General features: G+C 38.5%; 2 protein-coding genes across 5 annotated transcripts in view; one reads left to right on the top strand and one right to left on the bottom strand.

Moving 5' to 3' along the window:
* LOC113534608 (transcription initiation factor TFIID subunit 4B) overlaps positions 1-6,829 on the top strand; it is an 85,698-nt gene extending 78,869 nt beyond the window's left edge. For both annotated transcript variants that reach the window (XM_053234916.1, XM_053234917.1), the window contains one exon: positions 927-6,829. In XM_053234916.1, the coding sequence (XP_053090891.1) occupies positions 927-1,091 (165 nt within the window). In that variant the 3' untranslated portion in view covers positions 1,092-6,829. The remainder of the gene's footprint in view (positions 1-926) is intronic.
* A 4,447-nt stretch (positions 6,830-11,276) lies between these two features.
* LOC113534829 (BTB/POZ domain-containing protein kctd15) overlaps positions 11,277-22,741 on the bottom strand; it is a 34,109-nt gene continuing 22,644 nt past the window's right edge. For all 3 annotated transcript variants that reach the window (XM_026927799.3, XM_026927798.3, XM_026927800.3), the window contains one exon: positions 11,277-17,245. In XM_026927799.3, the coding sequence (XP_026783600.1) occupies positions 17,087-17,245 (159 nt within the window). In that variant the 3' untranslated portion in view covers positions 11,277-17,086. The remainder of the gene's footprint in view (positions 17,246-22,741) is intronic.

The raw sequence follows: 22,741 nt of genomic DNA on the forward strand, positions 1-22,741 counted from the left end.
AAGTCATTTAAAAAAAAATTTTGATTTTTTCCCTAATTGTTGACTTCTGTCTTTCTTTCCCACTAAAATTGACCAGCTATGAAACTCAAAAGCCATTTTTTTTCTTTTTCTCACTATTGGAAATATTATTGCAAGATATTTTTACTTTTAAAAAATTCAGCTTGAATCCTTAAAGCAAGAAATTGCATTTTACCCCCATGCTTTATGACTTTCACTGGCTTCCAGTTGTATCTCACATCATACACACTGCCATTCAGTTCTCCACTACCTCACCCCAGCACCGGACTCCTTTTTGTCCCCAGCTTCAGCTTGTCCACCACTGGGGTTGGGGGAATGTCCGTGTGTGTGTGTCTCTCTCCCCAAAGGCTCCTGTCTTTCCTCCTTCGAAGTCCAACTTTAAAAAAAATCCCCTCTTTACTTAGTGCTGATCTCTTTATGTTCGCTTGCTGTGACTCTCGGGTTGCTCATCTTATATTTGCAACACTTTCTTGGGCTTTGGGACGGGTCAGACATATCATTTTATTCAGCACATCAACCACAGAATCAGAGCAAACATGGCAAGTCACTGTCAAACCAAGCATCATCAGCCATATTTATATATTATATTATATTATATTATATTATATTATATTATATTATATTATATTATATTATATTAGCAAGATGAAATTTAATAAAATTATTTTAAAATATTAAATAAAATTATAATTGTTTATTATTTTGGAATATTTTTAGGTGTTATTGTTGTAACTTTAGCAGGACACATTATTATTATAATTATTATTATTATTAATGATAATAATAATAATAATAATAAGAAGAAGAAGCATTTTTCTCCTATCAAGTGTGAATGTGTTGGAGTTACTCACTCATGTTTGTGATCTGTAACAGTCGATTCTCACTCTGGCTCTTGCTTCTCTCTGTAGGTGTCGGGGAGCTCCGTGGGTTCTCCAGCCTCATCGTTGTCGTCCTCGCGCCAGTTCCATCGGCAGCGAATCACGCGCGTGAACCTCAGGGACTTCATATTCTACCTGGAGCAGGAGCGAGAGACGAGCCGATCGCTCCTGCTCTACCGTGCTCTGCTGAAGTAGCTAACGTCCACCGTGCTAACACTAACTAAACTCAAGCAACATGGAATCGGTAGCCAACACGCAGCGACCTCCAGCTTCCTCCTGCAACGTGCCTTCAGCCAGGTTTCAGCTCTCCTGCTCTCTGTGTCTGTCATCACATCGCCACTGGTTTATTTATTTATTTAAAATATGAAATGGTGAAGATGTTTTCACTTTTTCTTTTCATATTTTTCACTTTGTTAAAGGAAACAAGTAAGATCTTGAATCGAAAGGCTGTCGATTAAGGATGAGCTCAGTTTTTTTTTTTTTTTAACGTGTCTGTAAAGCCGAGCCTGATCTCACCGATGTGTTCGAGAAAAGCAGCGTGTTGGAGGTTTAGTGTTTTCATAGTGAACGATCTTCAAGACTAAATGCCTTGAAGTGACTCATAAAGACTGAGTTTTTGTGCAAACTTTATGCAGCATTATTTATCCACACTAAATTCATTACATTCAGGCACTTCAGAATAACAAAAAGCCCAACACAGCATTTATTTATTAACCCCTTCAGACCCAAAATGTTTTCCAGGCACAAAATTTACATAACTGTCAAAAAGAATAGTTCTTAACCATAAATATTACTGTGATATCATCATGTGTAGGTAACTGTCATGGCAACAATATTTCCATCATGCTAAATTTACATGTTGGCATTAACAGTGTCATTCTGTACGTTATTACAGAATAGACGTAAACTGTGACATTGCGCAGCTGACGGCAGCACGAAGCCCCGTAAGTGTTGCCATGGTGATGGTGATGTGTTGCATAGCACTTAGCTAGCATGTTGATGACTGATTTATGACAAAGCTACAAATCAGCTCCACGTGTCAACGTAAATCATGTTTGATTTTATTGTAGCTTATTATTTGTGAAGTATGGGAATGGTAACTAGTAATGGATCTGGATAAACTGAATAAGCCGAATAGTGTTCGTGTTCATCTAAAAAATATTAACATTTGGTATTGGAAAATTCAAGTCTACAAGTTAATCATAGTGCAGGAGATGGGATTTGAGCGGAAAAAAACAGGTGAAAAAAATGACACCACACATCCACCATTTAATTCGATTCAGTTTAGCATTATGTCTGAGGTGTGAACATCTATGCGTTAGTAGTAGCATTTATCATTTTTGACCCCTTGTTACGGCGATACGTCGACACCTGCTTTTACAGATAAAGCAGCAGTGAGACGAAACATGAATAAATATTCACCTGGTGGAAAAGCCGGTTCACTGAAGGGGAAAGTAGGCAGGATGCGAAATATGTAAGTGTGACTCCTTCACATCACAGCGACTTTATCTAGGTGAACTTTGACCTGTGAGTTCACGAGCCTCGGTTTTGTGAGCCAATAGAAAACAAGAAAACAGGACCTGGGGTTTAAGGTGGGAAAAAACATGGAGAAAAAACTAATTAATAATTAAGCTCAACATGATACTTTTGCTTGGCGCACATCAAAAAACAAGAAATATTAAAAAGAGCCACCTTGTCCATAGACTATCCACAGTTATTCTGTTAGCAATGTTAATTTCTAATGGCTACCTGATTTACTAAACTCTTCTCTACCTTCAAAAAACATCTGTAGTCCCAAGATACCCTGATTCACATAACCCAGAACGCAGCTCTATTCCTCGGTCATTAATTCTCGACCCATTTAACACTACCACGTCAAATAACTGCCAATCAGTAGACATATTTTAATTCATTATTTATTTTTTTAATGAGCGAAAAACTCCCCGAATCATGTGATGACCTTTACATTGCACACAGGGTCTGAAGGGGTTAAAAAAAACACCTAATGACAGATAACTGCAAAACTGTTTAAGTTAATGACACTTTGATGTAAATAGTTTCTTTCATAATACTTTTAATCAGCATGTGTAAAGTTTTCCATTTCACATTTTTTATCAACAGAATAATGACTATTCCTTAAAGATGATTAAATACAGTGCTACAGTTTTTGCATGTGCACACTGTGTGTCCATGAGAACTGCACACTCAACATGTCGCTCAGTCAAAACCAGCAACGGTCAAGAGTATAGCAATACGCCACCAGTGAAGCGTTTCGGCTAATAGTTCTGTCTGTACGCTGCTTATGCCGATGTTTCTGTCTGTAACTTACGTGGTGTCCAAATATGAGTTCTTTATCAATAGGAGTTAATAAAAAAATCAAATAGTATTTAAATTAACTTTTTTAATGACGGTTGTTGAACTTGGCAGCTTCACAAAAAAAACCTCATGTAGTGAGAGAACCGAAGCCAACAGCAGCAGAAAACCGATCTCAGAACGTTAGGAAGAAACCTCGAGAGAAGCCAAGACTCAGAAATAAACATGGAGTGCAGGAGTGTAAGAGAGATTACTAGAGTTCAGTGGAAAGATCCGAGATACAATAAGGACTGGTGTTAGAAGTTTCTCAGAAGATATAGAGGTCCAAATAAATGGTCCGGAAAAGATTTGATATGCTGTAAAGTCAACTCCAGAATTATTGGCACCCTTCATTTTTTGAAAATGAGCAAAAATGACTAGCATGCAGTAAGTGATATATATATCGAGCTTAAAGTGACGCTGTATAAGTAAGAAATAAAAACCCAACAGGGAACGTGATGTTATAGGAAAATAGTCAATGACACAAGGTAGAGTTACTGTCACCACCCTGGAGTTGATTATTTTCCTATAACAGCACATCCTGAAGTGTTGTTATTCCACGTATACCACAGCAATTTGCCAACCGTAACAAGTTCATGAGTTCGAGTCTAAATGATGCCGCATACAAGAGAGCAAAATGTGTCGTACTCGGATGGCGTTAATCTCTTGTAGCTGTCGTCTGATAGGAAAAGACCAAATGAGGGGGAAAATGGAGGGGGAAAAATGATTTCCTGTTATCACTTACATTATAACAGCTATAAAGTATTCATTCCCTGAAAAAGCTTAAAACAGCTTTAATTTGTTACAAAGTTGGAGTGGAAAATGTAATTATGTATTGTAGGATATTTATGGTATTCGTTTATTTTTGCCCATTTTGTTGCAAGGTGCCTGTAATCGATTATGGAGTTGATTGTACGTATATCAGAACATTCAACATGCACAGTATTAATATTATTTCAAAATATTGTCTCCACCTCTGGGGTTCATTCAGAAGGCAGCATAAAGGCTAGAGTTATTATTTTGGGAAAATGTTAAAGAAGAAGCATCTTCTAGAAAACCTCCTAGAAAATCTGATATTTCTCCTAACCAGGTCAGAGTTCAGTTAAAGGTTGGAAGAACATGATGGTCAGACAAAATGGCCGACCTGGTACTGAACACAGTGCTGAAGGTTTCACTGTGTTTTCATTTGATATTTCATTTGATATTTCATTGTGTTCAGTTCCCCGGTGTAATTTCAGTATGTGAGTGTGTATTTGTAAATGTACAGTTGTATTATTTTCTGCCTTCTGGTGCTCAGAGGAGTGATCAGAAGTGTGAATGTGCACTACTGCAGCACTAACACTGAGCTCACAGTGAATGTACACACTGCACGTTGTGCTGTTACTGAACTGTCAGATGTTCACATGTTCGTCGCTTCCTGGAGCTGCCCCAGTTCTGACTCTCCGCGTCCTCGTCAGTGTTCCTCTGTCACAATGTTGAAATTGTAATCTGATTTATTTCTCTTTTTTTAAACACACAATCAGCGATGCAGCTACTTTATTCTTAAGAAACACATACTGGACTAATTAGATTGGACGATATAGCCTATATGATGTCGAGGCAGCCGTTTTCTTCTGTCACTGATGCCATCTTGATATTGATAAAGTCTATTTTATACACAGAACTCTGATGTAGTCGATCAGCTAAGGCATGTTTGGTGTCTGAGGTTTAACTTGAGTTTTGCACTGGAGCTATGAGGCTAATAGAGATAGCAGCATTATAGCCACCAGTTTTTTTTTTAGCATTGTGCGAATTGTATGACAAAAAATCAGCACACATTTACCTCAACTTGTGTCTCAAACAGATGTGCTGCTGATGTGGATTCTGTCTCTGTATGACACAGTGCTATCTATAAACATGGACAAAAGCACGTCATAACGGACAAAATATACGATTAACGAAATTCAGATGATTTACAATAGTTCAGTTTTTTAAAATTAATTATTATATTAATTATATATAGTTTTACTTTTTTGCTATTTATGTTACTATGTATAAATGGTATTGCTCAACCAAACAATTCAGCAGGCATTTTGCTAAACGGTTAACTACACCCTTTACTTGTTGGCTACATTCTAGCTGAAAAATAATCATCTCAGACGTGAAACATGTCTTGGCAAATCGACTACATTTACAGTAAGGTAGAACTTGTGTACATTTTATCTTGGCTTAACGATTATTATAGTAACTGTCCTGGTTATATAAGTTTAAACGATGATCACAGAAGTAATCTGATTCTTTTCAGCTTTTTTTGTACACACACAACCCCAACATCTGTAGCTCTTATTCAAAACTGTGTCCAATCCAGACATCGCTTTGTATATAAAATGGACAGGAGGTCAGTTTCTCAGTCACCAATACTGTTTTGAGATCAGATATCGTTATTCATTGATACTTGTGCTATCCAAATCAACACTTCACATGTTTTTAGTGATATTCCTTCAACACATTTCATACTGAAGTCACGATGCGACTTATTTCCTCTCTTCTCTTTTTCTCACGTCACGACTGTAGCTCTTAATTTACACGCAATTTAACACAAATAAGGATGCACGATGTCACAGGAGGTCCTTCTTTCTTCAATTCTGATATTCTCAGTTGCATTTTTCAGTGAATTGAATTATGAAGTTGAGTTTATAGGTTTGGGTTCAGTGTTTAGTCGGAGGCAGAGACAAAAAAACAGACTTCACCTCGACATCACCTTAAACTGAATCACAGACATCATTAACACTAACTTTGCTGCGTGTCTCTGACCTTTCCACACTTGACATTCAGTCTTTCCTAAAAAAAAAGAGCGCTTTATTTCTATGCACATGCTATTTTTTTTTTTTTTTTGCTTCGTAATTTATAATATTTTTTTAACAGGCAATGTCAGAAACTGTCACTTTTTTCACTGTTTGTTTTTTAATTATACATTATTTTTTAAACAGCACTATTGTTTTATTTGTTTTGTATAATATATATATATATATATATATATATATATAATAGCTAAAGTTATGTTACTAATGTATTACAGCGATCAGCTGTGTCTGACTCTGCACCTTTGCCAGTATTGTCACTAGCAGTTAAAGGGAATTTTTTATTACTATTTATATTTTGTCTTTTTTTTTGTTGCTCATTGGGATTCACGTCTGCCATATTTCAGGCAATGCGGTTTAATCACGAAATACCATACGAACAAACGATAGTACTTTAAACAAAGCACAAATAAACCTGTTTGTCCAGTTGTTAAGATGATTTTAATAATTATTTTTATGGTTTCAGATATCAAGCAGGACATTTCTACTCCAGCTTTTTAGCCAAAATATTATTATGATTATAATTAGGAAGGTATTACTGATGTACACAGTTGGGAAATCAATGTTTTAATGGATGAATAATTTGTAAATATTGTTTACAAGACCATGTGTTTATTAGAACTACATTATTTTTGGTAAAACTCTGTACATATCCTGAAATATTTCCTGTTTGTGTGAAAAAAAACTTCTGTATTTGTACCTATTTTGTAAAGAAATAAATGAGCTGTTTACTAAACTTAACGCCTGCTCTGAGTGTGCCACTGATTGCTTTAAGACTGAAGATTTGGGTGTGGACAGCAGGGACATGTCCTTTCCAATATCAGAGGAGTCCTGGGATTGTCTGTGGAAATATTTTCAGCGATGTACAGAATTCTGATGTGACGTTTGCGAACGATTCAGTTCTGAGTCGACTCTTTCAGAAGGACGTTAAGAATCGACTCACATATGTAAAATGGAAAAAGATGGCTCATAAAACAATACACGTTTTAGATTAAAATTGATCCATTTACTAAAAATCTTTAATCTTTTGCAAGTCTGTTGTTCATATGATGCAATTTGATTCGAAATACATACATATCCGGGGAAACATTTTATCAGGGTGGCACAGCAGGTAGCGTTAATGTCTCATAGGTCCAGGGTCCCAGGTTCGATCCTGAACTAGGGTTACTCCTCCCACCTCACAAAAACATGCCAATAGGTGGATTGACTATGCTAAATGAGCCCCTAGGTGTGAATGTGTGTGCATGGTGTCCTGTGATGGACTGTCCATGGAAGCATTCTGATTAAATTTTCTACTAAAAGAGTAACACATAGCAGCACGGACCCCAGAGTTTTATATCTTACATAAACAATCGTTGGTTATAACATCACAAACTTTTTCTGTTTAAAAAATGGCAGAGTTGGAGAAAATTTGCACTGAGGAATGGGAGAAAAGGACAAAATCAAAACATGCGACGCTCATAGAGACATACCCAAGACAAGTCAAAGCTGTAATTACTGCAAATGGACAAGTATTGCCTCTGGGGGTGAAGGCTTATTAATCAACAGTGTTAGATTTTCTTTTTATTTATTTTTATATTATTCTGAGTACATCTAAATAATTTATTAAATTTTATTTCTGTAGAGAGTAACATCTCATCTCATCTCAATCTCATTCTAATAAATAAGAAATTCTAAGAAATAATCACTGGGGGGTGAATACTTTCTGGAGGCGCTGAATATGCTCTCAGGTAAGGCTCAGTGATAAGCCGGAAATAAGAAGTACTATATAGAATATTTCCATATCATTTTGGTAAAATATATTTAGGTGTTCTTAACATTGAGGTGTCAAAGTATTATTATTGGTATTATTATAACTGGCACAAACCAGATTTTTTTTTTTTTTTATTTCATCTGTTTTCCAGAATTCATTAAAAGTGACTTCCCACCCAATTTTGAAAACCAGTCAGTGCCAGTATTGCAATTTTAAATTTGTTAGGTTTTGGAAGAGACAGATGCAATGCTAGCTAGTTACTTTATATCACTCAAACAAAACAAAAATCATAAAATAAGGACCACAAAAACTTGACAAACTTGGAGCCATGAAACAAAGAACCAGCAGGACTTAAATAGAGACACTAATCAAAGGGAAACACAGAACAGGTGAGTGTAATCAGAAGAGCACTAGCATATGACATCATGGTCATGTGATTTGCCTGTAGTCTGTGAGGCTGATGGGAAATTGAGTCCCAGGCGGCCATACTGTGAGGCTGTGATGAAGCCCTAGAAGTGGTACAGATGAGGCCAAAAGTTTATGCAAACCTTAGCCAAAGATATTCAATCTCAGTTTTTTACAACTCCATGCATTTGATGCTACTGTACATTTCTTTTAGTGTGTCAGTTAGAGCATTTTTTGTTCACATCAAACTCCATTTTAAAAAATCTGCATATAGACAGATTTATTTCAGCTTTAATTCACTATATCAGAATTCCAGTGGGTCAAAAGTTTACAGACACCAAGTTGTCTGTCTCTTTGTACAGTCTGGAAGATTCCAGTAATTGATGGAATAACTTTTAGAAACTTCTGATTGGTCAATTGTCATAATTAAGAGTTAATTTTGTTTCAGTGCCTCTGTGCCTTTTTGCCCTTGATACCATGGGAAAATCCAAACAACTCAGCTAAGAGCTCAGAAAAGGAACTGTAGACCTCCACAAGTCCGGTTCCTCTTAGGAGCAATTTCCAAACAACTGAAGGTACCACAAGCATCTGTACAAACAATTGTATGCAAATATAAAATCTTGGAACCACAGACACTGCATCATTCAGGAAGCAGGCACAAATGAACGCCCAGGGATTAACAAATCTTGGTCCAAAAGGTTGAACTGAACCCCAAGACAAAAACAAAGGAACCGGTGAAGGAGTTGGAGGCATCAGATACCAAAGTATGCACATCCCCCATTAAGAGAGTGATGCATCACCATGTCCTGAAAGACTGCCACGCAAGGAAGAAGATTGAGGAGTGATCACCAGCCTTATGGAGGAGTAACAATTGGTCAGTTGAAACAAAAGTTGAACTGTTTGGCCATTATGATCAGTGCTATGTGTAGAGGAAAAAGGATGAGGCTTTTAATCCAATGAACACTAAATGAACTGTGAAGCATGGGGGTGGCAGCATCATGTGGTAGATGTGTTTTGCTGGAAAATGGACTGATGCACTTCAGAAATTAGATGCCATCATGAGGAAGGAGGATTATCTTCAGCAGAAATACTGAAGCAACTCTTCAGGCAGAATGTTAACACTTGGTCACAACTGGGACTTCCAGCAGTACAATGATCCTAAGCATACACATGCAAAGTTTTAACAAAATGGCTAATTTTGTTTTTACAAAATTAGATTTTAGATTTAGATTTTACAACAATAATTTTTGTATCTTTGTATGAAGTTTGGGTCTGAACCTGGATCCTATTATGAACTTGTGGTACTGTAAATGTTACAATAAGCAATGTAAATGCACAAATCTGTCCAGGGAAGTCAGCAGTGAGGAGAGCGGGTCTTTGGGTTGCTTACATCTGTTTACATGACACTTTTTTTGTATTTTATCTTAAACGTAAACAAGAAGAATAGATACAACAGATATACCATAGGGCCAAAAGTTTGTGGACACCTGACCTTCACATCCCTATATGGTTCTTTGCCAAACTGTTGCCACAATGTTGGAAATACACAATAGTCTAGAATGTCTTTGTATGAGGAAGCATTAAGATTTCCCGTCACTGGAAGTGTGCAGCCTAACCCAACCATGTTCCAGCCCCTGTGTACAAAGTAAGAGCCATGAAGATATACTTTGCCAGGGTTGGAGTGGAAGCACTCGAGTGTCCTGTACAGAGCCCTGACCTCAAACCCCAGACCTCCTCAACCAACATCAGTGTCTGATCTCACTAATGCTCTTGTGGCTGAATGAGCACAAATCCCCACAGCCACGCTCCAACATCTAGGGGAAAGCCTTCCCAGAAGAGTGGAGCTTATAACAACAGCAAAGGGAGACTAAATCTGGAATGGGATGTTTAACAAGCACATATGTGTATGATGGTCAGGTGCACAAACTTTTGGCCATATAGTGTGTGATTCTAAAAACCTTAAAAACACTGACTCAGTAATATACGATGTGGTCTATTCTGAATCTAGTGCAGTTTTTGTCCAGTTTCTTCTGAAAGGCACAAAGCGGAGTAACATAGTAGGTCATGTCACAAATTTAAACACTAATCAAGCAGGACAGTTTAAAGCTTGTACAGATTTTTCTTACAAAACAGCCTGAATGAGTCATTCTCCGTTCTCTGTTTCCCAGCACTTCCAGCCACCGAGTGACAGATTGACTGCTGCTGTTAGACTCAGGACTCACCCACACCCACATTTTGGGAAATTGTTGAGGAAATCCTCTACATTTCCGAACACACACACACACACACACACTTTTCAGGCTCAGTTTGTTAAACTTGGGCAGTCCAGAGTTGGAGTTTTGCGTTACATAACTTCATGGTTTTCAGTGCACACAATCGCGGTATTAAATGATATAGTTAGGGAAATTATAAAATATATTTTATGCGATGTTCATAAATAATGCTTCTGTCACATCTACACTAGTGTAGATTAATATTTATGGCGAAGGCTATTTCAGAAAATATGAGTAGTTTTATACTGCATCACTTTGCTTTAACTACACTCCTCAACACACTCCTCAAACCTTGAGCATCCAGAGACCCCATTAACCGTAAAATAAACTCCATCAACCACATCAGTACACATTTATTGTATGGAAATAACCCAACTATTTAAATATTAGGAATGTTACAATTTGTACAATAATATTCAGGTTACTTTTTTACAGTGTAAACCCATATGAGGATGGGTTCTCTGTTGAGCCTGGTTCCTCTCAAGGTTTCTTCCTATCACCATCTCAGGGAGTTTTTCCTTGCCACCGTCGCCCTGCTTGCTCATCAGAGACGGCACACACACACACTTCACTTTACTTTTGTTTGTGTAAAGCTGCTTTGAGACAATGACCTTTGTAAAAAGCGCTATACAAATAAAAATGAATTGAATTGAATTTTTGGAGCTATAGAGATTTTTTCTCCCTGAATTTTCCAAAACACAATATAGGTTCAAATTGAAATTATTTAAAGCATTTAAATCAAAGGACCAGTCAAATATAAACTCAAAAATAAATATAATTATTTTAATAAGAGTGGGTTGTGATTTTCTCCACTGTAACAATATAAAAAAATCACAGACAGTCAGGCTTTGATTCACTGATTCCTCTTTGAGAACCACTGTTTTATAGTCATTCATTAATTTGTATTACACGTCTACTCTTGATCTCTTGATTGAATGATATTTTGGACTTATGTTCCTATTTTGCACTTTATTATTAATTCACACTTAAAGAGCTTCACCAAATTCATATTCCACCAACAGTGGTGTTTATATGGATTATTTATATTTAAAAAAAAAACCAAAAAAACAAAAAACAGCACATCTCTGATAAACAGTACATCTATACTTTATTATAGCAAATAGGCAAGTAACTTAAAATCAATTAAAAATGTGGAGACACTGTTAAACACATGCCCTTTCAATAACACAGTCTAATTATTAAAACATCAAATAATAACAAAATTTCACCTTGGTTTACATTTGGAAAGGCTTCTTTTTCTCTTTTCAAATCCATATGTACAGAACATATTGCTCAGAAATGTTTTTTTTTTTTTATCGTTCTTTGATAAGAACTCTCTCAGAATCTCTGTTTTATCTTTACAGGCCGTGTGTAGGAGAGAAAACAGCGTCAGGTACGAGTTTCCATAAACGAGTAACTACATAATCAAAGCCACCAGACTGAACATGGTCTAAACCTGCTGGGTTTGTCGATCAGTCTCATTAAACCTGTCAAATCCCGAGATGTGTTAAAGCACACAAGACGAGGTAGGATGACATGTTGGCTATTTTCATTAAGTCTCGGGATTTCCCAAACCTGTGAACTTTAAGCCGTACACCTGTGAGTTCAGAGTGTCTCATTCTCCAACATGGATGATATCAGGTGGAAACATTTGCACAGTAACGGCATGATCATCATGAAACATCATCGCTTGTGATTTTGCAACATCAGCACTTTGAAAAGTGGCTCCTCAGAAAGCATCAAAACCGCACACATGAACCTAAAGTAGCAGAGAGAACTTTGCTTTATACACTTTACACACTTGTGTGACACTTTACATACTTTTATTTCAAATTCTAAAAACACACTTTGCTTATTTGTGTGTGTGTTTAGAAGACTTGGTGATAGAACTGGGCAGATTTTACAATAAAATATCAACATTGTGATAAATTATACTCTTAGATTACATTATTCTTTCTATTTTAAATTTTATACTCAATGTTTAACTTAAAGAAAATGTAAAATGCTAATTTTGTGCAGATCTTTCCCTCTTGGCAGTGTCAATTTATTTTGCAGACATTATATTACAAAGTACAGAAATATCTTCAAGTGTTAATTTTTGATATTTTTGTCATATCGCCAGCCTTACTGAGATTCTTTATGTAGCTGTGGATCAGTGTCATTCTTCATTGCAGTAACACAACTACTATTTCAAAATAAATGGTACCTGCAGTACAGCTTTAGTCCTTAAGCTCCAGTAATTTTTACATTTTTTTTCCAAGGTACATCAAAGTCATGTTCCCAGGTGAAAGACACACACTAAAGGTTTAATACATTTTTTCTGAGTGTATTATCCAAGAGCTGTTCCCCAATTCTCCATAAGCATCACAGAATAAAATGTCAAAACCTCAAAGAGGGCTTCAGTAGTCAATTATTTGAAAATGGATAAAATATTGCTTTTAGCCTTGAGTAGTTCCCAATTTTCTGTGATTCCCCACTAATTGCAAAGTAAGCCAGTGTGTTTTAACCTATTAAATAGTCCGGAGCCGTCAGCGGGTCTAGCCTTACATTCCTCACTATCATTACTACATACCTTTCCTTGTACTTTCACTGTAGTTACTCAATAATTTATAGTCGTTACTGATTAATATTCTTTAAGGTGGTTGACTAAATAATAAACTGGGACTTTATAGGGTTAAATTTGTTTCATGTTTCAAGCAACACACTGTGTAAATATTATTTCTTTCTATCCAGGTGTCATTATTTTAGGAAGAATTACATAATGTTAATGGTCTAATGGTTCCTTAAAATGGTTAGTCTATGAGTTACGAGACTGGTGTAGCTAATAAATCAGCAGTTTGGTGCAGGTCCGGCTTCTGAAATGTTCTGGATGCTTCTGGGAGAACAGGAACAGGAAACTAGATTCATGTTTGTTACAGCTTCTGAATATACATTCTGCCGAACTTGACAAAAGACAGTACAGATTTGTAATGTAGTTTTATACTTTGCTCTCTGGGGTGTGTGTGTGTGTGTGTGTGTGTGAACGAACTCCGGGGGTCCTGTAGGTGGGTCATGATGGTGTGTCACAGTGGGGAGTGTAACTTCTCCACAGGCACTGCTGCTCTCAGAGCTTCTGACACACACACACACACACACACACACACACACACACACACACACATGAAAGGAGTGGTTGACCATTCTGTGTGATGGATGGGATGAGAAGACTGAGTCAATGCTGGATCAGAACAAAGCCTGGCTTGATTAGGCTTCCCTACGGGGGTCAGCACTCTGCTCCAGGCTTTTAGATCCAACACACACACACACACATACACACACACACCCTCTATCAACTGGCATTTAATCAGCAAATGCAACACCAAAGCCAACAGATCTGGACTTAATTAAACTAATCAACTTTCTTAATGAGTATTTTAAGATTTAAGTCTGAAACGAGGACACACACACACACACACACACACACAAAACTGAGATAATTTCTCTTTTTTAAACTTCAACCAGGCAGATCAAAACAGGGGTGTATTTTTGATGAAAAAGCGTTCAGGGTGAAAGAAGCGGCGTGTGTAAGACACACTGAGAGAAAGCGCGAAGCGGCTGGGTTTGATGTGGGGATGCTGCGGGCAGGATCACACTCTGGGGTGGCTGACCTTAAGCTCGCTTGTTTGTTTTGTGCTTTCGTGTTTTCGTCCGTCTTTGATGTCAGCCGTGATGGGCAAAGCAGTCGTATTTGTGTTAGGCATGTGCTGAAATTTAATCTTCCTATCAGAGTAAACAGCTAACATGTTATGACTGTTTACAGCCTGTTTACCTGTCAGTGTTCTTGTCACTCTTCTTTAAATAGTCTGATACACAACTTTTCATACTTTAATGGTGTTGTTGGGACACTAATACTCATCCTAACTGACGTCGTTCTAACAAATAAACCCACTCAAAGTTTATAGGTCTTGAGCTAGCTAGCTAGATTCTGTAGATAGTGTTTAGCTACTGCAGACTGCTTATTCAATGATTTCTTTTACTTAATAATTTATTTTATATGGTGATAGCAGGGTATATTTTAGGCTAGCTAGCCGTTTACACTTAGCACTCCAGTTACACTGCTCTCTAATGCTAGCCAGCCAGGTATATTTTAATGCCTTAATTTTTGGTGCTAGGTAGTTACACTATATGGCCAAAAGTTTGTGGACGTCTGACCATCACACCCATATGTGGTTCTTCTCCAAACCACAAAGTCAGAAGCATATAATTTTATAGAATGTCTTTGTATGCTGTAGCATATTTATACATATGTACACAATTTCCCTTCACTGGAACTAAGAGGCCCAAACCTGTTCCAGCATGACAATGCACCTGTGCACAAAGCGAGCTGCATGAAGACATGGTTTGCCAAGACTGGTGTAGAAGAACTCGAGTGTCCTGCACAGAACCCTGACCTCAACCCTTCATTAAAGCTCTTGTGGCTGAATGGACAAAATCTAGTGGAAAGCATTCCCAGAAGAGTGGATGTTATTATAACAAGGTTATTATATGGGATGTTCAGCAAGCACATATGGGTGTGATGGTCAGGTGTCCACAAACTTCTGGCCATACAGTGTAAAATACACTAATGATATCAGGCTAACCCTGTGCATTTTTTCAGTCTGGTGCTTAATCATAAAGGCTGCCAGATCAACAGCTCCACATACGCCACACCATCACAGAGAACGATTCAACTTCAATTCAAACATTAGCTGTCCTTCGTCATTCCAAATAGGACAGGCTTTATTTTCAGAGTGCAAATGCTGTCAAAAATGTGTCTCCCTCATTTAAAGGTACAGTCAGCAGTTAGCTGCAGCTAGGCTGTTCTGAAATTCAAAGTGCAAACAAACACAACCCCTACAAAGCAACACAACCCCTACAAAGCAACACAACCCCTACAAAGCAACACAACCCCTACAAAGCCACACACACCTCCAAACAGTGCACTGCCCTGGCCAGACAGCATGAATTCAAGCGCAAGAGAAAAGCGCTTTCTAAATTAACAGCTAAAACGATTGACGGGCGAGTTGTGCCTTGTTTTGACTGACTGGATGTTACCGATCCACGTCATTTGTTTTTTTCTCTCCTGTTTTTAGATCCAGTGCTGCCACACAAACCAAAGTTTCTCCTGGGAACAGATATTTCTTTCATTTGAGGAAACCCTTACAAAATATTACAGAATTAAAAAATGATTGATCCCACCTTTAGTGCTCTGAGTGTATTCAGATCCGGTTGTGAGCAGTGTATGTATGTCACCATCGTTGCGCATCTGATAACACACTGATGTGAGAAATTCAGCTACCACACACTACCTTAAAAGAAAGAAATTTAATTCACCTTAATAACCACAACAATAACGTAATGTATTCACGATTAATGAGCTGCTTGCATTGGGGCTGCTTAAACTATGATCCATGGCACGCTATGCTAGTGCTGAAAGGCTTCTTGCTCTTGTGATCGCCAGCAGGCATGAGCTCTGTGCTCAAAGCAGGGCCCCATGTTTGTCTAAGTGCAGATGTATGTACTCGAGCATGTACGGTTGACTGTTTGACACAATCCTGACTGTTTTCTGATGGTTCTGATTTGGCTATGATCATGAAAAGGTCAACATGAATGTACATTTTCCACTCTGTGATATCTGTTGATTTCACCATTGCTTTCTTTAACACATACTAGCACGTAGCTTATGCTGGATCTGAATATTCAGCGATATGTCAGGAGAATTGTATTACACACATGCTCTCTGTTACCTGGGCCTGCTGCAGGAAGAGCTTTAGTAATACTTGTGTTTGCTCGCAGCTCTGTTTAAACAAAGCGGCCTTCTCTGGGCTCTAGATGCATTACAGTGCGCGGTGTGTTAACTGTGCTGCCTCGGGCTATGAGAGTGTTTCAGAGAAGCAGCGACTCGCTCTTGCTCTCCACGTACGTACAACTTGCATTCATCCTTCATATAACAAAAGAAACACAAAGTAAACAAAGAACATAAAAACCATAGCATTAGGGACTGTATACATCATGGTGGCAGACAAAGAATAATAAGAATTTTTTTTATATTTTATAAACAACAATAACATGAAACAATAGTTTTGGCCAGTCCTCTGAGAACTGAGTCTGTTCACTGCACCTTATCGTTCTCTGTGGTGTCGTTGTGGCACTTTGCCAGCGTTTAGAGAAGGCGATGGAGAGAGCGGGCGTCCCTGAATATAACCCGTTCACATGCAGCGTGAAAACAACTCACGCTGCACTGACAGAAGGAGGAGCCTGCGGGAGAAACCAGCTTCTTATTGGCCGGACAGAGTGCCATTAATCATCACAGGAGTGAGAAACTGAGTAAAATTCTTCTGTTCTGCCCATTTTGTGTTCCTAGTTCTTTGGGTTTTACTTGTGTGACTTTGTGTGTTTTGTGTCTGTTACATTCCGCTTTAGGTAACAGGCGTACGTATGTGTGAGTGTGAGTGTGTGTATATGTGCGTCTGAGTGTGTGGAACTGAGTTGTTGAGTCTCAGGGTCTGAGGGCAGATCAGTCTGTGTCAGTGAGATGAGCATGTGTCTCTAGTCCAGCGGCTCCTGTTTTATCCTGAGGGGCGTGTTCATGTTTTGGCTCCGCCTGTCCTCGCGACACAACACGTATTCGCTGAACTGGGAGGAGTCGACTCCGCCCCCGCACGACGCCGCCACGCTGAAGCCCTTCTGGAACAGACGCTCCAGCACCTGCAGGGATGGGGAGATCACAGGTAAAAATCATTACAGCTAAAATGCATGTAAAACTCAAATCTCATTTAGTCTTGCAGTGTTTCTGGGATTTTCTGACAAACTCTTCATGTAAGCCATGAAGCTGAAGCTTGTAACTTGTAAAATGTAAAACAAAGCCGATGGGAAGAACCTCTAAAAGGTAAGAAACGTATAGGCAATATGAGATAATATAACCCTACTACTGTATGAAGCTACTGGAAGAAAATACACAAGCTATTTATTAATTTATTAATATTTTGACTGACTCTGACTGACTGACCCCCTTCTACTTTTTCTATAACTTACTACAGGGACATGTTGGCTTTTTTTAGCCGTTGATTTCAATAAGAACCATGCAACAGGGCTTCGGCCATGAGAGTGAGGAAAAAAGCCTCTCTTTGGCCATTTACCATGATTGGTCCCTGAAGTGAGAAACATTACAACAGAAACCAAAGCAGAAAAGTAACCTAAATCCAAACATATGGAAATGTATTAACATCCTGCTCTGTTATCTGTTTAAAACACTTTCTGAATGTTGGATGGAAAATAGAAATACTCCAAACATACTGCACCAGCTAATCTGAGACTTTCTGGAGCAGAGCGTTCATGTTTGAATGAGAGTTCTGGCCTAAAAAATGTCCATTGGCTTTACATTTGGATTAAATTCTGCCTCCCTTTAACACACTCTGGATAAAAGCATCACAAAATAAATAAATGTAAATGTTTTGCGTTGCAAAATAAATGTAAATTTGTCTGTCTAGCAAAAAGGCACCCCTGACTATGTGGCCAAATCTTTTTGCTAATTTGATTTATAGTGTGTACGAGAAGAGTCAGCATGGAACCATATGAGAATGTGATGTTTGTGAATGATGAAGAGTGAAAGAGTAGGAGTAAATCTCACAGCACGCGATACAGCAGATGAACACATTTACATTGTACAGCATTGAAAGGATGTGTTAATACCATCCAATGCTCACCATTAGACAAAGCTGGAAAGTGAAGAGGTGTTTGTGCTCCTAAAATGTGGAATGTAGTTCTTCTTAATATACAGTGCGTTTGGAAAATACATCAGTTTTTGCAAACTTTATTGGGTTATATATTTAATTTAAAATGTATTAAATTTACCTTGTTTGCCATTAATCTACAGACAATAACTCATAATGGAAACAAGCTTTTAGTATTTTTTTGGAAGTTTAGTAAAAATCAGAAACTGAAATCTCTCAGTGGGATAAGGATTCAGACCCTTTCTACTCATTCTACTTTGTAGAAGCACCTTTTGCAGCTATTACAGCTTCACGTCTTCTTGGGTAAGTCTCTACAAGCTTCGCACACCTGGATTTGTGCAGATTTTCCAATTCTTCATGGCAGATCCTCTCAAGCTTGATCAGATTAGATGGGGATAGTCTGTGAACTGCCAGCTTCAGGTCTGTATACAGACGACTTTGCCTGGGCCACTCAAGGACATTCAGAGATGTGCCCTGAAGCCACTCCAGCATTGTTTTAGCTGCAAGCTTGAAGTTGTTGTCATGCTGAAAGGAGAAACTTTCAATTTTTCTTCAAGGACCTCTGTGTATTAGGCTATACTAATCCTTCCCTCAATTGGGGCCAGTCTCCCTGTCCTTGCCACTGAGAAGCACCCCTGTAGTATGATGCTGCCACCACCATGCTTTATCATAAGGATGGTATAAGCCAGCACCTGGTTTTTGCCAGACATAGTGCTTGGAGTTTAGCCCAAAGAGTTCAATTTTGGTCTCATCAGACCAACAAAGAATTTTTCCCTCATGCTCTCAGATTCCTTTAAGTGCCTGCCAAACAGGAGTGGCTTCTGTCTAGCCACTCTACCATAAAGACCTGACTGATGGAGCTTTTCTGAGATGGTTGTCTTTCTGGCAGGTTCTCCTATCTCTGTGAAGAACTTCTGAAGCTCTGTTGGAGTGGCCTTTGGGTTCTTGGTCAGCTCCCTGACCAGTGACCTTCTAGCTTGGTTACTGAGTTTGGCCGGATGGGCAGACCTAAGAAGAGTCCTGATGGTTCCAAACTTCGTCCACTTCACAATGATGGTGCCAACTCTGTTTCTGGGAGCATTCAAAGCTTTAGAAATAGTTTAATATCCTTGCCAAGATCTATGTCTTGATTGCTTGATATGAAGACTTCCTTGGATTTCATGGCTTAGTTTTGGTCTGACATGCACTGTGAACTGTGGGACCTTACACACACACACACACACACACACACACACACACACACACACAGTGGTGTGTGCCTTTCTAAATCATATTTAATCAGTTGCATTTGCCACAGGTGGACAGTCTAGTTCTAGAGACATGTCAAGATAATCAAAGCAAACAGGATTGCCTTTAGCCAAGGGTCTGACTACTAATCTAATTCTGATTTATAAACTTGGCAAAAATACCTAAAACCTTGATTTCGCTTTGTCAGTATGGGTTAGAACTTCAGTGTGTAGATCAATAGCAAAAAAAGTAAATTTATCCATTTAAAATTAAATCTATAACACAATAAAATGTGCAGAAACTCAAGGTGTCTGGACACTTCCCCAACCCACTGTATAACACTGATAGATGTTACCTATCAATTTAGATTTACGCTTTGTGATTTTTATAAGAAACTACAGTGTCTGCTTGAAAAGTGGGTTTTGATCTGGAGTGATGTGGAAGGTCTTCATTTGTCCTTTTACACTATAAAAATGAGACTTTAAATGGTTCACTCATAACAGCTACAGAGAAAAGTCTTCAACTCCGGCACTGCATTTCCACTTTAGTCAGGACACAATAAATGATGAATGATCACTTTAAATATGGAATGCAACCAAGATGGCAATCGCAAACCATTTCAAGTCCATTACCATTAGGAGTAAACGTCAGGAGCACTGAAGACTTCAAGAGTTTATCTTCATTTGCGATATACTGTGAAGTATTTAGATCTGACTGCTAAATCTTAAATGTTTTTTTTACATACGCATTCTTACTGATTTAGCCAAGATGAGAGAAGTCTTTTTTTTCCCCATAACTGTTTATTTATCTTTTCTTTTTTTCGTTCTGTAAAGCATTTTATGCTGCATTTCAAACGTATTAAAAGTGTTATATAAATGACAGTTATTATTATTGTATTATTATTACTGCTTTGTTGCGAGTGATGCATGTATCGCTCACAGCTATACTCACAGTGTATTTTCCCTGCTTACACACATGTGATGAAGTGTGTGATGGAGGACAGGGCATGCTGTTTACTGGTGAGCTGACTCAGGTGTGTAGAGCACTGAAATTGTGCATTCCTGCTGGATTAGATTACGTTAAAGAATGAATGAGATAAATAGATGGGGGAATCTAGCCTGCACCGATACCTTCCAGTAAAGCAATTTCAGCCCTGCGCACTTACGCAGCACTTCTTAGAAACACGGCATCATTATTTACAATGCTAAACTACGTGACAGATGGAGAATTTCACTTTGGCTACATGAAGATCTCATTTAAAGTTCAGCTCTGCTCTCCTTGTTTCTTTCGCATGAATATTCTTCCCTCGCTCTACTCTCTCTCTCTCTCTCTCTCTCTCGATCTTGCTGACAGAGACAGACTCTCTCTCCTTAGCGTGTGCACAGCAGCAGACGGTTTATGCTGCGTTTAAACAGTGCAGTAATGATCCAACCTGCCCAAGCATCACGCTCTCACACACACAACACAAGGAGCAGTAACCATTTCAGAGAAATTTCTTTCTCTCTCTCTCTCTCACACACACACACACACACAGTGTTGATTACTCTGGTGCACAAATCTGCCTAATTGTTTTTAGTGCGTCTGTGGTGCTGGGAACAATTGGAGCCAAGCAGAGATGGAGGCATGCTTCCTCAAAACAAATTACAGAACATACAATGCAGGCGAGCAAAAGACACCAGCAACGCAGGTCACAGTCAAGTGAAGGCAATGATAGGATACAATATTTTGTTCATGCTACTCTGGATATAAACGTAAGATAAGGACTACAGGAGTGATGTGGCACAAATCCGTGACAGATTTAAGTCACTCTCAGCCATGGCTCTAGATTGGATTTTAATAACTGATGGCATGACTGTAATGAGAACAGATTAGAAGAAATGTTTTTTTCTTTACACTTCATGTTGCATGTGCATATTATTGCCATGACAGTCCAGTAGAGATGAGGAGTCGAGTTGGTGATCGACTTCAGAGTCACACTTTGACTTTGACTCGAGACTGAAGGCTCATGAAACTTCCGTCTGGAAACAGAGGACCGCCAAAATAACACTGTTCTTTACTGACCTAATGTGACTTGTGTGCAATAGTTTGTGGCCAGTTCGTTGGAGTTTTACTCACAGGCAGTGTAAGAGTCCCACTAGACAAGCAGATTCAGATTCAGCAAGACTCAACACACACTTCATTTCTCATTCGTGTGAACAAGGTTCTGCCCTGAAAGGACCTGCAAATGCACATTTTTCACATTCATGTAAAATTCATATGTATTTGTGGGATTAATCTATAATTGCAGAAGGAAACACAAATGATTTGTTCTGGAGGTCAGCTGCAGCACATCAGCTGCTCAGGCCAGACACAGGGCTACTGCCCTTAATACAGACAGTTCTCCATTTTCACATGACATACAGTGTGTGTTTACATGTATAATAAAAAAATTAAAAAATCTAGTCATTGCAAAAATACGATTTTGGAAATAATTAATGCAGTGCCTTTGCAGGTACTTAAGAATTGTGATAAGAAGAAAAGTCCAAGTCTACACAAGTCAGGCAATGGCATGTTTTCTTTATCACTAACCAAAAAAACACACACACACACACACACACACACACACACAATCACACACACTCAATCACACAAACACCTCAGAGCTGCAATGTAACTATAATACTAAGGCGAGGAATACAATCACTGTATTTTTAAATACACACAGTCAGTATGAAGAAGTCTTTCAAACTACACACACAGCTGAGAGCTACAGCCTATGATTCTCATAAAGTTGTGTGTGTGTGTATGTGTGTGTATGTGTGTAACATCAATGGGAAGTAGAATGTCCTTTGACACAGCCCACACAATCTCTCTTCCTTCTCTCACCCACTCACACACATACCAACAGCCACAATTTCACTCAAGCAGTCATCTTTCTCACGCACATACACATCATGAACAGTAGAGATGTACTAGACATAACTGACCGATGCCTTGCCTATCAAACACACGTCCCCTTCACACACTCCCTTTAGCTTCTTTTTGGATTTGTGGATTGAAACATGGCCGTGGAGCCTCTTTAATCAGCAGTGCCACAGCAGCACTGTCTACAGAGGCTTCAGCCGAAGTATTAAAGAGCTAGGGAAAGGTGTATGTGTGTGTGTGTGTGTGTGTGTGTGTGTGTGTGTGTGTGTGTGTCAGACCCGTCAGGAGGGAAATGCTCTCTCTCTCTCTAAGGTTGTGTTCCTGTCAAGGTGATGGAGGA

Source organism: Pangasianodon hypophthalmus, chromosome 6, assembly GCF_027358585.1.
Source record: "Pangasianodon hypophthalmus isolate fPanHyp1 chromosome 6, fPanHyp1.pri, whole genome shotgun sequence".
In the NCBI taxonomy this organism is placed as follows: Eukaryota; Metazoa; Chordata; class Actinopteri; order Siluriformes; family Pangasiidae; genus Pangasianodon; species Pangasianodon hypophthalmus.